Below are 16,334 nucleotides of genomic sequence, written 5' to 3'. Positions count from 1 at the left end.
TACCCATATATATATATATAGCTTAATGATATGAAGGCGATGTTAATAGTCTTCGTAAATATCACATATACTCCCATGTGATTTCTTTTTCGGATCCTTGTCGGATTTCACGTGTCGATCCGATTTCCTTTAAGCTGGCGAAGAAGACATTACAAGGATTACACGTGTACACTCGTTTATCGGATCCAGTTTAATCAAGTATAAGAGTTCGATAAGCTACTAATCGGCCGGCTGAACCCTGTTGTATGGATCCGCGACCGGAGAAATGGGTCGGATCGAAGTGTGAAACGGGTATCCGTTTTGATCGTCATCCCACGTTTTGATGTAGTTTGGTCGTTGTGGGTAACGGAGAAGAGAGCGCAAAGAAATGGAGAAGAGAGTCCCCAAAGACGGGTTCGTCTACAGAGTGAGCACCTCGGGAGAATTGGAGGAGCTGCAGAGGACGGGCGCCACTCTGGGCGGAAGTCTCGACCGAAGAACTGGATGTATTCACCTCAGTGACCTTGATCAGGTAGGTACAGCGGGACCCGAAAATTCGCAGAAAGTGAAACAAAGAGATCTGATCGTCTCGTTTTCTTTTCGCTGTTAATCTTTTTGATGTATGAAATTGCTTAAAGTTTCAATCTTGGGCAGGTGAGGATGGTTCTGAACAACTTTTTCCGCGGTAGGGAGGACCTTTACTTACTCCAAATCGACGCGGCCAAGGTAAGTTAGGGCACAAGACTCGAACTCTTTTTGTGATAAGATAATGGTCACCTTAATCGTTCGCCTAATCCCTGGATGCTTGTGTCATATGATGGATTAATACCGATTATTTGGTGAAGAGCTTGTCAAAACCTACAGTACCTTCTGATGAAAACGTTTCTGTTGTCTGGGCATATATGCGTTATGTGTTATATGGCCTTCCCATCGATTACTTTGTTGGAATATTGGGTATATGGATCATCTATGATGTTTGAAATAAATGTTGGTCTTTAGAACTTGTAATTTCTGGCTGACTTGTTGGTCATTGACATATAGATTTAGTCGAACACGAGCACTTTCGATGACAATCGAATTTGTCCTTGTCTTTGATCAATTTTGGCAAATAGTTTATTTTGTTGAATATAGACATGGGTGGTTGAGATCCTAGCTCTTTTAGAAAGATTAGATGCAGCACATCTGTTCTATTCTTAAGACAAATGGTTCATCTACAAGTATTATGTATACATTTGTTCATTGTTCACTTTAACTAATTTTTCTGCCATGAATGCTGAAGCCATGCAATGGAATTTTGCCATAATTGAAAAGGTTGTACTGTTTCCTACACCATGGTTATGAAGTTGTGTTTGGAGACTTGCCACATGGTATGCTAAAGTAAACATGTAGCAAGGCTGCATTTGGAAGTGTACAGAAACTCAATGCACTCGTCATTTGAGGAAGAGTTTGTACAACAGCAACAACTACTACGTTTAATCGCCAACTTTTAGCTCTGTTATAAAAACACACTTCTATGTCCTATGTTAAATCGAAGTATCTAAGATGACATGGATGCCAGTGCTTGTGTTTTAGATCCTCAGGTCTGATCATCATAATAAGAACTTTTGGCTCATGGGCAGCTTTTAGTTTCCACTGCACCTTCAAGCATCTAATCTATGTGATCACAAGCATAAGAAACTTAATTTAGATACCTGAACTAGTGATCCGATATAAATTTGTGTCATATTGGATGTGTTCCCTGTAAAAAAATTCTATTGGATACCTTGATCTTGTCTTCTTCCATGTGCAGTTTGTTTACTTGATATCCATTAACCAATCTTTAGTTTCTAGGTTGAATATAATTCACTTTTAGTTTTTCGATTTCTGCCATATGAGTGCCATATATACAAAACATGAAGCCAGCAAGCTTCCTGCAAATGAGCTGAAAGCAAACAGCAATCAAACACCCTCCCTTGCATGCAAGACTGACAAAAGAACTGGACAAGCCAAACAAAAGAGAACATCCTTCTAAACTGACATGACACAATAAATCAGAATTGTAAGTGGCTTTGAGATAAATCTGTTGTTTTCAATGTCTACAGTATTTCTTTTTTCATCAGAAATACAAATTCCACTGGAATCATATTCTCCAGCAACAGCCAATACCAACTAATCCCATCCCTTCTCGAAACATTCTCAAGTTATTCTTTCTCCAGATCTCCCAAACATTTGATGGTACTTCAGATTACCTTTTATCAAAATCTGCCTTGAAGTTCTGATTCACAGCCTAGAAAGAAATGATTACTTGTCTCAGGCAAATTACCACATAGGATACTTTTGATAAAAGAATATCCACATGTTTGTAATTTTCTTGGAGGACTTATTCCACTGCACTCTGCTTCATTGCATTGGGCAGATCTCCTGTACTGTATTGCTCTTTCTTTTTCATCTAGCTTTTGGGAACTAAATTTAAGATAGTTAACTACTACACGGTCTTGTAGATAATTTAATTTTACACTGTCATATGTGTACTCACAATCTCTAACATTGCAATCTGGAGGTCAGCTTGATCAAGTGATTCCTAAGATTACATTTGTTGATGCTAAAACCAAATTTTGAAACACTGTACCATGCAAATGCCACAAACCTATCTTGTTTTTATTATTATTATTTAATTCTTTTTTAAATAGCATTTCACAATGTCTCTTATGATGTTTTAACATCTTCTATCTTCTATAATATGCAACAAAAAATTGGTAAATCATAATGTCATAACTATTTTGTGTTGAGTACATGGATATTTACCTGCCATTTTATACTGCCCTATAAGATAAAATCATCACACAACTTGAATTGTAGCTTCAACAAGCTCACAGGTTTTATTTTACTATTAAAGCTTGGTGAGGAGTTAATATATGAAGCTGCTGAGGACACCTACTTTCCACATTTCTATGGCCCAGATCGGAGCTTTAGGCCGCTTTCTTTAGATGTTGTCTCCAAGGCGGAGAAGCTGGAACTGAAAAATGCTGAATTCACTTGCAGTCTTCTGGACCAGGCATGAAGCTGATTCTGTTTCTTCACTTCACAGATAAACTTTTGCATTCGGCTTCAAACCATTGTAATCATGAAAATACTTATAGATTTTTGAATGAAAATGTTTGAAATTGCGGAACTGTCATCTATGTTTTGGTGGTCAAGCCCCATTTTTTCCGAACCTTTGGCACTTGAATGAGTCTGAGATCATGAACTATTACAACTTGCCTCTGCTGACTTGCAATGTGGTTATGAGCAACAACCGAGATGGGTATTCAGATGCTCCATGGACATTGATGTGTGAAGTTTTACTATCTGACAAGAAGAAGAAGAGAGAATAGGAACTAAACTCTGAATCCTTGATGCCAAAAAGTGAAAAGAAATCAGGCAGGTAATCTGAAATGTTATCAGGGCAAAACAGGGAGCAGTCTTCCTGTTAGCTACAGTCATGGATGGAAAAAAACACATACACAAAACAAGGGTAATGCTTGTTGTCAATCTACTTCTTTTGGCCAAGCAAACAAGTCTAAGTTGTCTAATATTTATCAGCTAGTGCTTGTTGCTTGAATTCAATCTTCAGAACACGTCTTTTGGGGTGTTCTGTGAGCAGAAATAAAACTTTCTTTTTGTCTGCTGAATAGGAAGAGCATCACAAAAAAGGCAACTTTATTGAGATTTTTGAAACCAGGAGGAGCATGAAAAGCTGCAATGAGTATGGATATGCTTTTAAAGAATTGGAATTGCCATAGCATGTCTTTGACAATGGCTACAACGATTATATTTCAGCGATAAGGACAAAGAAATTACAAGTTATACAGAAGGTTTGCTATCGCCAGCAGGATAATCAAAGACCTGAACAATGTCGGATATATGCATCAGTAGACATTTCACCAACTATAAATCAATATGGTAATCACACTGAAGCAGAACAGAAAAGAACATTCTGATCCATGGTTCAAGCATATCAGTGCAATCTTAAACATGCATAGATGTTACACATTTGACTTTGTGCGGCGTTAGGCAAAGATCTTCTAGGACTTTGGAAGATGAACAGAGACTTCTTTATCTGCTTGAAGGGACAAGGATTCTATTACCATAGGAAACAGCATTCACTTATGCTGTATACATCGTTCACCAATCATAACAAGTGCATATCTTTCCTGGGGCAAATGGGCATCTGCTATTCGCAGGTCATTTTTATTTCAGCCAGCTTGTGATCCTAAACCGACACATTGCTTTCTTGCATGCTCTGGAATCAACTTTGCGACCATCTCGGTTGGCACACCCTTCAACTCTGGTTGTCACAAAAGGATATCAAATAAATACGTTAAGTTCCTTCTAGGCCAACAGATTTGATGATGATAATAAGACCTGCAGAAGTCTACTTCATACAAAAGACTTACCATGAGGCTTGAAATTAAAGAGAGGGGGCAAAAAGCGACCATTGGGTAAGCGGGTACTTTGATTTCGAAGCTCATCAAAGAATGGATGAATTAATGCTTCCAACTGCATTTAATTAAACAAAGACGCACGATAATCAAGCTGGATAAAAACATGAAAAATATCAATGAGGATATAAAGATGATCACAATATCCGTAGTTTATACTCACCGCAGTGCATCGCAAGCTTGGGGAGTATTGCAAAAGCCTAGAGACAAGATCCACAGCTTCAAGAGGCATTTGTTTATGGAATATCTGAGCAAACAGATGACAATAATAAGACTTCTATAGCAGATAAGTAAAAGCAAATAGCCTGAGTAGGTTATAGTTGGAAACCATAGGAAAACACTTATTATAGTACCTTGTGCCAAGGATGAACCTTTATCTGTGGGAATTTGAATTCATTGTAATTTGGGTTCATGCATTTAATTTCTTCCCTTGTGGGTGTACCTAGAACCTGAATTGGAAAAATACACATCATAAAAGGTCAGCTGTAGCAAATGGTAAAACTCAAACAAAGATATCGTTTAGGCAGCAGTAGAGGCATGGGTTAACAGTTGTATTACCTTTATTATTTCAACAAGTTGGTCAACTCCGCTTTCTCCTGGAAAGAGAGGCTACCAAATAACAAACCATTGTAAATTGGCATGTGAAATGTATGCAGGACTAGAAAGTATCCACAGAAAAAGTCTTCCATGTTAGTTTACCTGTCCTAGCATAAGTTCTGCAAGAACACACCCAGCAGACCAGATGTCGATTGCCGTAGTATACTCAGTAGCCCCAAATATAAGCTCAGGAGCCCTATAATATCTGGAACATATATATGAAATATTTGGTTCTCCTTTTACCTGCATAAACAAAAGAAAAGCTAAATGTATATGCTATTGAATTAAATCGATTGACATCAATTCGACAGATGAAAAGAAAAAAAATATACCAAGACTTTCGCACTCCCGAAGTCACATATTTTTAGCTGGTGAGTGTGTGGGTTGACCTGTTTTAAGTAAAATGTAAGTTCACTACTGATTTAGGACATAAGAGATGAAACTCGTAATGAAATCAGATGAAACCCACATCAATGTCTCTGTATACTAAGCACCATATATCTCCAACCATTTCAAAATAACTTCAAGCAAACAAAAATGTAACTTTATAATTGATCAATAAAAAAATTAATTTATCAAGGTAAGAATAACAACCAACATTTATATTAGCTTTAGTGGAATAAGGTGTTTAAAATGAAAAAAAATATAAATACTAAATTAATACAATAGAGTGAATATATACCAGAAGATTCTGGGGCTTTATGTCTCTATGGCATACTCCAATGCTGCCATGAATATAGGCCAACGCTCTACAGATCTGTTGTAGTAACAAAACAGAATCAGAAAAAGTGCACCACAAGATTTCAAGAGTGTTCAGAGAAAAAAAAAAGAAATAAACTATTTGGCTTGTAAGATTGAATGTTCTGTCTATATTTTCATAAAATGAAATCTCCATCCTGCAGCATTGTGGAGCCAACAGATACACCTATCAGCAGCAAATATCAGAATATTTACTTCAAGAATTAGTCTTTCGTGCATAAAAGTGACCCCAAAAAATTAGGTGTATATGACTATTCGAACAGTGAGGACTTAACAATAATAACTTTTAAGAATCTATTTAAACTTAATGAAATGCATATGTTGAAAATTCACCAACCAAAACAAAGGTCCAAAAAACAAATAATAAACAGAAGTTGCAACAACAGTAAACTCCTGCTAACCTGGTACATGTATAGTTTCACATATAGTAGAGGCATTCGTTGGTTCATCTTGTTGTAGTGTTTGATAACATGATGAACCGTCTCTGGAACATACTCAAGTACCAAGTTCAGGTACAGGTCATCCTTCGTAGTAGTTGAGAAAAAACAATGCTTCATAGAAATGACATTTGGATGGTCAAGAAAGCGCATGGTCTGCAATTCACGGTTTTTATACCTCTTGTCTTGCAGAACCTTCTTTATGGCTACTGTTTCACCAGTCTCAAGACATTTAGCCTATAAACAGAAAAGAATAACGCCGATTACTATATTATTTCATCTGCAGATAAAACTGTAAGATCAATCTATCAAAAGATGCAGCTAAAACCAATCATCTATAAGTGCACTTGTATGTTGTCTAATAGAGCCAGACAATGGGCAATTAGGCATCCAAGCAGGATGATAAAAACAGAAGTACTTTGTAAGCTCAATTGTTTAGAAACTGACCTGGAATACTATACCAAATGAGCCATGTCCAACAACACGCTCAGCCATATAGCTTATGGTCTGCCATCAAAATGAACAGATTATTAAGAGAATGAGTGTGCAAATGCATTCATCCAAGAAAAATAAGGCTGAAGCATAAAGAAGAAAACCTAAGATGTTAACCATGTATGATACCGATTTATCTATAGTACCGAGCCAATCGAATTTTTTAGTCTTTCCTCCATAATTCATATAAAAAATCCAGTTCTTCTAAATAGGTTAAAACGCATTCCTACATTTCTATAGCATATTGAAAAAAGCTGTTTTTACCTGTTTTGGCTGACCATTTCTACCTCCAATTGTTGTAACAATAATATGACCAGTTTCTGTGCCATTCCCATCAACCACTGTTTCTTCAGCTTCCTGCAGTAGTTCATTAAATTAGTTGATTTGGTGAAACAACTAATTTATTGGCCGTATTCTACTATCATAGTGACACAAAGTACAAGCACTAGTCACTAGATGCATAACTGGTGTTACTCATCTACCTTATCATCCCTTATTTTCATGTCTTTCATCTCATCTGGCAACCTGTCCACAGCACCAATTGTTCCACTGGTGTTTCTTAGCCCCATCGAGGGCACCACACTAATTGAAGTCATCCACTTCAATAGGAAATCCCCTCCTTTCAATTTGTCTTAAGAAAGACTATTAAAATTAAGTTGTTCATTTACCTGTTAAGAAAGCGAAAGACATGTCAGCAGGCAGGCCGACAAACTATTCCTCTCGGTATCTCTCTTGGTCAATGAAAAAGTTCTCATGCAACAGAGGAAAAGATTAAGACAAATTCATGAACTTCAAGGAAATTTCATTTTGTAGGAATTTCAATTAAATTGACTTGCACAAAAAGACCCCAAAAAAAAGAGCAAGAAGTAGATAAATTCTGTAAAAAAGAAATTCTAAATTTCATGCATTCACAGAATTTGAAGTCCAATTCTTATAGGCTTTGCTGCTTGGAACTTGTGCCCTGAGGTGCATCCTAATATTTTGATCTGCCATGTCTCATGCCACACTTACAATCTTTGTATCTAATTGAAGATCTTCATCGTCTCTAACTTATCATTAACTTGAGTGTTTAATAGGTATGATCAGGAAGCTGCCAGAAAATGAAGAGGTGTGTAGAACTAAATGAATGTCGTAGTTAATGCATATCACAGTACTAGTTATAGTAAATAAGAGCATGCTACTAGCAACCGAAACACATCACGTGATGAACCAACAAAAATGCATTTTATACATGTGGCCTATGGAGCAATTCAGAAACGTGATGTAAATTAGTTACATACTTACTAAGTAAATAGTTATTCAAAAAGGAAAACTCTTCAGGGCTTAGATTTCTAATTCAATCATCATCCACTAGTCTCCATTTACATAGATGCATTCTCATAAATAAATAGCTCGTCAGTGCACAATCACATGTATAATTGTCTCACTGCATGTTCATGCAACTCTAACTTTAATTATTGATATTAACATCGTCCCTCTGGTGTGCAACCAGCAATATTCAGCAACTTATTTGAGATTTACCAGCAAACGCAATGGCATCTATGCCATGAACACCAAGTGGTGTTACCTAAAGCTCATGAGAACCTTTAATTCAGTGGCATCCTCAGTCATTTCCAATCTTTCAGGAAGGTATACCGATCCAGCAAATAAAATTGTGTGGAAGTGTTCGGGAGGAATCTCCATGATTCCAAAAGAGATGCCCAACAAATTAACAAGGAAGAAACTAAAATTAGGAGTAAAACGAAAAGATTGACAGGAAAATGTGATGCTTGCAGCAACCTGAAAAGAAGAACAAGCGTACCCAGTAGCAGAGTAACTCACAATTCAGAATAAAGAAGATCTAGAGCTACATGACAAAGAGTCCAATCGAGATTCAAAATCCCTAGTTTCCCTTAAGAAATCCTGTAATTATTCGCAAACAAACGACACACTGAAACGATCTCAACCAAACTCTCCCTCGAGGACAAACGCATCAAGCTCCCAGGATTTCAAGAAAGCAAAACGCATGATCCGAGGGCAAAAGCCAAGAAATGGACCGATCTTGTCGCGAACCACACTAATCGACCGCTGAAACAAGATAAAGAAAGCAACTTTGGGAGCTCGGAGGAGACCTTACGACACCAACAACCGGTCCCGGAATCATCCTCCCAATTCACCGCGCACACGGAGACGCAGATCGACGACCGCTGCCTGCTGCTGCTTCTTCTCCTCGTTGTGAACTGCGCTAGTGATCCAGATAGGGATCAGAGATCGAGGGGTCTCCAATGCGCCTCTCGATTGCTTGGTAGACGATTTTTCCACCTCTAATTTCTTGTTGTTGGTGGCAAAGAGAGGAAAAGGTGGTGGAGAGAGGTCAGAGGAGTGATGTGAGAACAGTCAAAAGAGAGCTGCTTTTTGATGGGCCGTTCCAAAATTGGATCCCACGCCTCCCCATATAATAATTAGTGGAATGAAATGACATATATACCCCTAAGGGGACTCAATTACTTATTTGCCCTCATTTTTTCTATTTTTTTTTTAGTGTATTTCCTTTTTTTAATGAAGAGGAGTTTAAAATTGTTTTATTTTTATGTAATAATTAGAATCAAATGTTATTATAGAGTTGAATTTCTCAATTTTGGATGATTTACCGAAAAAATATTGGGTTTTAGATTTTCATCATCGATCATTTCTTTTTTTTTTCAAATAATACTTTTTAAAAAAAATATTTATCTTATCTCTCAAAGGTGATGGATCCAAGTTCTATTTGTGTGGTTTATTTTTTTTCTTAAAATAAACCAAAGTGAAGAAAAATGGGATCAAACACTTTTTAAGAAACAAAATAGGCATTTAAAAATAAGAAAAATATAATATAAATATTTTTTATTTTCACTCATATAGTTTTACGCGTGTGGTATTTCATAGTTAGTGTATTATTGTACAAACGGTAGATGTCGAATTTAAGTAAACATATGAATATGTTATTGTCACAACCCGAGTCTGATGAGCCAGTCAATTGATCCTTCAATCACATACCAAAATGCTTAAATTAGAATTAACATAACATACTCATCAGACTCATATAAGTCAATCATACGCATTACCCACTTCCGATGTGGGACTAATGGGATGTTACAATATCCTCAACTCAATTAGTTTTCGTCGTACTCGAACCATCTCACCTTGCCCAAATACTATTATTTAATATCATATAATTATATGACAATTATTTAATATCGTATAATTTTTTTATTTTTTTTAATGAAACAACAAAAACAATGAGAGGTATAAGGCCAATTAAACTCATGAAAGCCAAATAATTCAATTTGGAACTCAAATACCCATCATGTTCAAGTGAATCATCCAATTGTTTCAAGTGAAAATATAATGAATTGCTCTCTCTCTCTCTCTCTCTCTCTCTCTCTCTCTCTCTCCCCTTAGGTTGAATTAATCGAGTGAATTTATTTCTGAAAAGAAGAAAATGCCTGTGTTCCATCACCCTAATGGAGGTTTGGATTGGATTCGAATAAAATAAATAATATTCAATTCGAACGTCGATTTTTAGATAATTAAATGGTGATTCAAACATAGTGAAACTCGTAAGTATTATTTGTCAATGATAATAATAGCAAATTAGACTTCTTCACATATATCTTCGTTTTTCCATTGTTTTTTCTTTCTCTCTCTCTCTCTCTATTTTTTGGGTTTAAATCATATAATGTATTTTTAGAATCAATAATAAAACCATAACAAATATATTTTTTAGCCAAACTAAACAAGCATCATTTTATACACCACAAAAAAATATCAATATCATGAGACTCATAAAAGAAAAGAAAAGAAAAGCTTGACTTGGGAAGGAATCGAATGGGTTGTTGAAGATGGTGACGCCTCGCAAAAGAAGACTTGTCCTCCCAAGGCTTTTTGTTTGGGTTTGCGTAAGAGAGATAGATAGCGGCGATGCATCTGCAAGCGTGGCAACAAATGGAAGAGATGTTCCCAACTCTTTCGCACGAAGCCATCGTTTGATCCAACATGAAACGTATGAGGAGGGACCGAGTTAAACGTGGTTTGACAGATGTCAACGTCTTCCTTTGATCATGATCCGAGGAAGGTTGGTGAAATAGTAGCAGCAGCGCATGGAGACAGTGCAAGAAATCAACGTCTTCGTTTGATCTTGACACGAGGAAGGGTCGGTCACATACGGATTCGACGTTGCGATTGATCCTCGAGACGATGCTTTCGGGATGAGACATGCCAAACAGCATCTCGGTACGAATTCTGACTTAGCGTGTAGGAATACTTCCCTTGTTGACTTGACTATAGCACGACGTGATATCAATTGTGACATGTCTTGGATCTAAAATATATTTTATCAAGAAGAAGGCACGGATGATGAGAAGAAGTACCGAAGGAGTGGGGAGGAAAAAATATGGAAGAAAAAGAAACACGCTCTTAATTTTTCCGAGGATTACGTAATTGTTTGCTATTCAAATTTTTTTCTTTTTATTTTTCTTTTTTCCAAGGAGAAGGCAATTTATTGAACCTTGACGGTCAAAACACAAACATCTGATTTGGACAGTCTATTCACGATTTATACTAATATTTTCCTGAGACAAGACAAATTTTATCTATGAACTAAACATTAACATGAAGTTGCATAAATCTATCTCTATCAGTCTTTTCTTTATTTTTATCATATTTTTATAATATTGATATGAGAAATATCATCGATCATTCATCGTCCGATGTAACTATAGACATAACAATTTAGTCAATGCAGAAAACAAAAGCTATCTCTTTTATCCACCCATATGAATGTAAGTCGACGATTACAAGTTATCTCTCTTCGTTATCTACATAGACAATAATCCAAAAGAAGGTAATTATAGATTATCCCTTGAGAAATATTATATAGCATATCCCCTCACATTTTATCTGACGTAAAAAAGTCATTTTTGACACGATAATTGAGGTTGAATATCTTTTATTATTAACATCCGTAATTTCAGAGTAACTTAATGTTGGAGTAATCATATACAGAAATTGATCTTTACACAAGTCGCCCTTTGAGTCATAAGTCCTTTAAACTCAAACCCCGATGAGCTGTATACAGATTCAAATCATATCGGATTAATTATAATGCCACTGATTCTTCCTCTAATAAATATCTATTTATAATTAATATTTAATATATCATATAATTATTTTAAATAAAATTTAAATAATCCTTATGAATTAATTAATCGACCCTTCACACCAATAGTTCATCAAATTTGGTTCAATTATATTTACGATTAAAGAATTATAAATCGAACCCCACCCAATTAAACAAATATGATATGGCCCTAAATTAGATCAAAAACCTCCAAAGTCACATCAATTTGGCGATCCCCAACTACTCAATCCCCAAGTAGGCAACCAACCACCGCACTTCAAAAAGTTCTTAGTCACATATCTAATTAGTGGCTCGTTTCTCCTAATTGCACTCTTTTTTTCTTTTTTTGAAAGGATAATAGACAGAGAATGTGGGATATGATCCCATGATCTTATGATGTTTCATTAAAATCTATGATAATTTAATTAATTAATTAATATACTAAAATTTATCGATATCATTCTCCAAAAATTATCAATATGATTGTATCATTCTTTTGGGATTACAGCCAAAAGCAAAACAGATCTAACATGTGTAATGCATGCTAGTGAATGAGCCAAGAGGGTGCGGACATCACAGATGGTGGCTTGGAAGAGTGGACGTGTATGTATCCGCATCGTGATGTCAACAGGTTGAAAACCACAAGTCACACACACACACACACACACCTAACCTTCACCTACCCCCGCCATGGTGAATCCGGAACAAACGGCCCCACCAAGTAGTGGCTCACCACCATCTTCTTGCGGGGAGTCGTCTCATTGGATGTCCTGTTGACCTTTTTTCAAGCATTATTTGTTGGAATCTGACATTTAAATAAATATATATATATATATATATATATTTCACAAATGATCAAATTTAATTGGATTGGATATACGTGGATTCTTAAAAACTAATACTAAAATGCTTCAATTTTTACTTTAACCAATCCCGACATATTCAATTTCGAACTAAAGATATTTTTATTTTTAATTTTTTAAATGATGTTCTTATTTTTTTTAATCATGTAAGTCTCGTCATCGCCTTCGTCCTGCTCGAGCCCTCTCGTAGTCATCAACCTTGACGTTTTCATCCTTCTATTCATTATCTCTCACTCTTTATTACTTTTGCTAAGATATTTTTTTCCATTATCATCGTTTGATTAGGAAAGTAAAACAATTTAAAAAGAAGGTACAGACGATGCATAGTACAATGGGACAAGTCGAGGAGAGAGAGAAAGCCTTATGTGACGAAAACGATGGCACAAGACAAAAGTAGTAGGTTCAAGTATTGAAGAATGAGGGATGATAATAGCATGACGAAAACAAAACAACGAGGATGAGGATGATGATGATGATCGTTCTTATCGGATCTATGATGAGATCTTCGTGGGTGAGACCTCTATAGGCAACACGAGATGACGAGGCCTAGTGACGAGGCAGAGCAAGAAGCTATGACGAGAGACTTTTATGTGATCAAAGAAAATAAAAGGTATCATTAAAAATAAATAAAAATAGGGGTACTGAAAAACCAAAAAAAGAGTTTTTTTTTTTCCGGAAAATCGCCCCAAAAAAATCTCCTTATTAAAAAATTGTTGTGACGGACCCCAGTGGGGCCCTGCGCGGTTGGTCACCGAATCCGTGGGCCCCAGCTGCGGGTCTCTGTTCCTCGCCGACTGCAACCAAACTCAACTGCAGGATCCGAACTGATCCGACGGCTGCGATGGCGCGGTGGAAAAAGGTTCCTCCAGCCATCAGATCTGGATCTGAGAAACTCCTGTTACCCGTTTTCGGTTTCCTCGCCTCACCTGCCTGTCTTGTGATTGCCAGAAGCAGAGTGGATCTTATGGGGCCCGCACGTGAGTCCACGTTGTTGCCAATTACATTTTGTGTAAGTGAGAGGAGTGGGTCTTAAAAAGTTTGGAAAAGATACGTATAATCACAGACTCCAGCAGCCCCCTACCGGTTTGATAGCGGGCCCCATGATCATAACGCGATTCAACCACCGGGTACAAACCAGAGGAGGATACTACAGGGTTTGCAAAGAAGTATTTATTCGTCTATAAATATCGGGGTCGATCGGAGAGGAAGAGGCCGTGAAAGGGGTTGCTCGAGGGACTACAGCTTGCAATCCGCGTCCAAAGGTGAGGACTTCTGCTTCTCCTCCTAGTCTGTTTCGGTCGCCTTTAGATCTCCGGCTGCTTTGTTCTTTTCTTCGTTAGTTCGTTTAGTTTCGATGCTCTTCTCTTGTTTCTCGTGGTGTTGTTCTTTGGATCTTTGATCTGGAGAGGGATGGCTGGCTCCTCTTGATAAGCGCAGATTTGCTGTCTCTAGTTGTTCTTTCGGGTTTTAGATCTCTTCTTTTTTTTGAGAAGAATCCACCACGCCCGCTCTGTTTTAGGTTTCGTTGAGCATTGCGGCAGAGATCTGCTAGGAAGCATGGAGATGCTATGGTTTTGATTTGCTTTTAGCTGGATCTACTCGGGACCCTGGGATTCTTGAGTTTCTAATTCATTTTCATGCGTCGAAACCCAACTTGGTCGTTCTCGTTGCAATAGTAGCTTACACTAAGATCAGATCTAACTTTCTTGCTTGATTTAAAGGATTTATTGATGAAATAGTGGCTTACACTAAGATCAGATCCAACTTTCTTGCTCGATTTAGAGGATTTCTTGATGAAATCATAAGATTTACTTTAAGATCGATGCGATGCACGATGGCAATATACAATAGCATGCCATTAAATTACTTCGTAGATCATTATCATGTGATTTGATACTATCCTCACTATTTTCCAGATTGAACGAGATGGCCAGCAACGATACCTTCCTTTTCACCTCTGAATCCGTGAACGAGGGGCACCCTGACAAGCTCTGCGACCAGATCTCCGATGCTATTCTTGATGCCTGCCTCGCGCAAGACGCTGACAGCAAGGTTGCGTGTGAGACCTGCACCAAGACCAACATGGTCATGGTGTTTGGGGAGATCACGACCAAGGGCAACATCGACTATGAAAAGATCGTTCGCGAAACGTGCCGCTCGATCGGATTCGTGTCCGATGATGTTGGCCTGGACGCCGATCACTGCAAGGTGCTCGTCAACATCGAGCAGCAGTCTCCTGACATCGCGCAGGGCGTCCATGGGCATTTCACCAAACGCCCTGAGGAGATCGGTGCCGGTGACCAGGGCCACATGTTCGGGTACGCAACCGACGAGACCCCCGAGTTTATGCCCCTCAGCCACGTCCTTGCCACCAAGCTCGGTGCCCGCCTCACGGAGGTCCGCAAGAACGGCACCTGCCCTTGGCTGAGGCCCGACGGGAAGACCCAGGTCACGGTGGAGTACCAGAATGACCACGGCGCCATGGTGCCCATCCGCGTCCACACCGTGCTGATCTCCACCCAGCACGACGAGACCGTCACCAACGACGAGATTGCTGCCGACCTCAAGGAACATGTCATCAAGCCTGTCATCCCCGAAAAGTACCTGGACGAGAAGACCATCTTCCACCTTAACCCGTCCGGGCGCTTCGTCATCGGCGGTCCCCACGGAGATGCTGGGCTCACCGGCCGCAAGATCATCATCGACACGTACGGTGGCTGGGGAGCTCACGGTGGTGGCGCCTTCTCAGGCAAAGATCCCACCAAGGTCGACCGCAGCGGCGCCTATATAGTCCGACAGGCGGCGAAGAGCATTGTCGCCAGTGGCCTCGCTCGCCGCTGCATTGTGCAGGTGTCGTACGCAATCGGTGTGCCTGAGCCTCTGTCGGTGTTCGTGGACACCTACGGCACTGGCAATATCCCGGACAAGGAGATCCTGAAGATTGTGAAGGAGAACTTTGACTTCAGGCCGGGAATGATCACCATCAACCTCGACTTGAAGAGGGGAGGCAATGGCAGGTACCTCAAGACTGCAGCTTACGGACACTTTGGAAGGGACGACCCCGACTTCACCTGGGAGGTGGTCAAGCCTCTTAAATGGGAGAAGCCTGCTGCCTAAAAACCTACCATGCATGTCTTTACATCTACATCGTTCTTATTAGCTGTTGTAGAACTCCCAATCTTTTTGGTAGTTCTGATTCCAATTGTTCCATGTTATTTTGCCTGTCACCTGTTCTTGATGTGCTCTTGTCGTTGGTTTGATGAAAGAAGAGGAAGTGTGCGTTACTCTTTCTAGAGGTGTTGGGGGCATTGATATTGTACTCTATTAAGTTGAGAAATGATGCTTATGGATCTTGCAGTTTATCTCAATGCATTATTACCATGAAGGATAAGCATTCTTTTTTCTCTTCTATGCTCATAAAATTTTGCTAATTCCTGTGCCAATTATGAGTTTAAATCAAGAGAAAAAGAAGACTAAACGAACTGAATAATCCTTATACAAATTAACTCTGAAACTATTTATTACGTACCAGTCAAATACATCTTCCCAATGTTCATCACATTAGCTTTCAACAAGCTGTAATCATTCACGAAGTAATCTACTAAAGTAT

At 38.5% G+C, this 16,334-nt stretch overlaps 3 protein-coding genes across 3 annotated transcripts; 2 read left to right on the top strand and 1 right to left on the bottom strand.

The window, feature by feature from the left end:
• Window positions 1–346: 346 nt before the first annotated feature.
• LOC103987219 (uncharacterized) lies at window positions 347–3,131 on the top strand. Its single transcript, XM_009405461.3, has 3 exons — window positions 347–511; window positions 634–705; window positions 2,855–3,131. Exons 1-3 carry the CDS (start codon window positions 368–370, stop codon window positions 3,017–3,019), a joined length of 381 nt encoding a protein of 126 aa, XP_009403736.2. The 5' UTR covers window positions 347–367; the 3' UTR covers window positions 3,020–3,131.
• Window positions 3,132–3,888: 757 nt separating this feature from the next.
• LOC135598399 (shaggy-related protein kinase alpha-like) lies at window positions 3,889–9,112 on the bottom strand. Its single transcript, XM_065092124.1, has 13 exons — window positions 8,836–9,112; window positions 7,207–7,392; window positions 6,989–7,081; window positions 6,680–6,739; window positions 6,197–6,469; window positions 5,719–5,793; window positions 5,369–5,425; window positions 5,139–5,279; window positions 4,998–5,048; window positions 4,793–4,888; window positions 4,603–4,686; window positions 4,395–4,497; window positions 3,889–4,285 (listed from the first exon to the last, which is right to left on the bottom strand). Exons 2-13 carry the CDS (start codon window positions 7,318–7,320, stop codon window positions 4,194–4,196), a joined length of 1,239 nt encoding a protein of 412 aa, XP_064948196.1. The 5' UTR covers window positions 7,321–7,392; window positions 8,836–9,112; the 3' UTR covers window positions 3,889–4,193.
• Window positions 9,113–13,840: 4,728 nt separating this feature from the next.
• Window positions 13,841–16,092, top strand: LOC135598398 (S-adenosylmethionine synthase 1). Its single transcript, XM_065092122.1, has 2 exons — window positions 13,841–13,986; window positions 14,641–16,092. The coding sequence occupies exon 2, from the start codon at window positions 14,651–14,653 to the stop codon at window positions 15,839–15,841; it is 1,191 nt and encodes a 396-aa protein (XP_064948194.1). The 5' UTR covers window positions 13,841–13,986; window positions 14,641–14,650; the 3' UTR covers window positions 15,842–16,092.
• The last annotated feature ends 242 nt before the right edge of the window (window positions 16,093–16,334 follow it).

This window comes from Musa acuminata, chromosome BXJ2-1 (genome assembly GCF_036884655.1).
Source record: "Musa acuminata AAA Group cultivar baxijiao chromosome BXJ2-1, Cavendish_Baxijiao_AAA, whole genome shotgun sequence".
Taxonomy (NCBI): Eukaryota; Viridiplantae; Streptophyta; class Magnoliopsida; order Zingiberales; family Musaceae; genus Musa; species Musa acuminata.
This window is presented reverse-complemented; position numbering and strand designations above follow the sequence as displayed.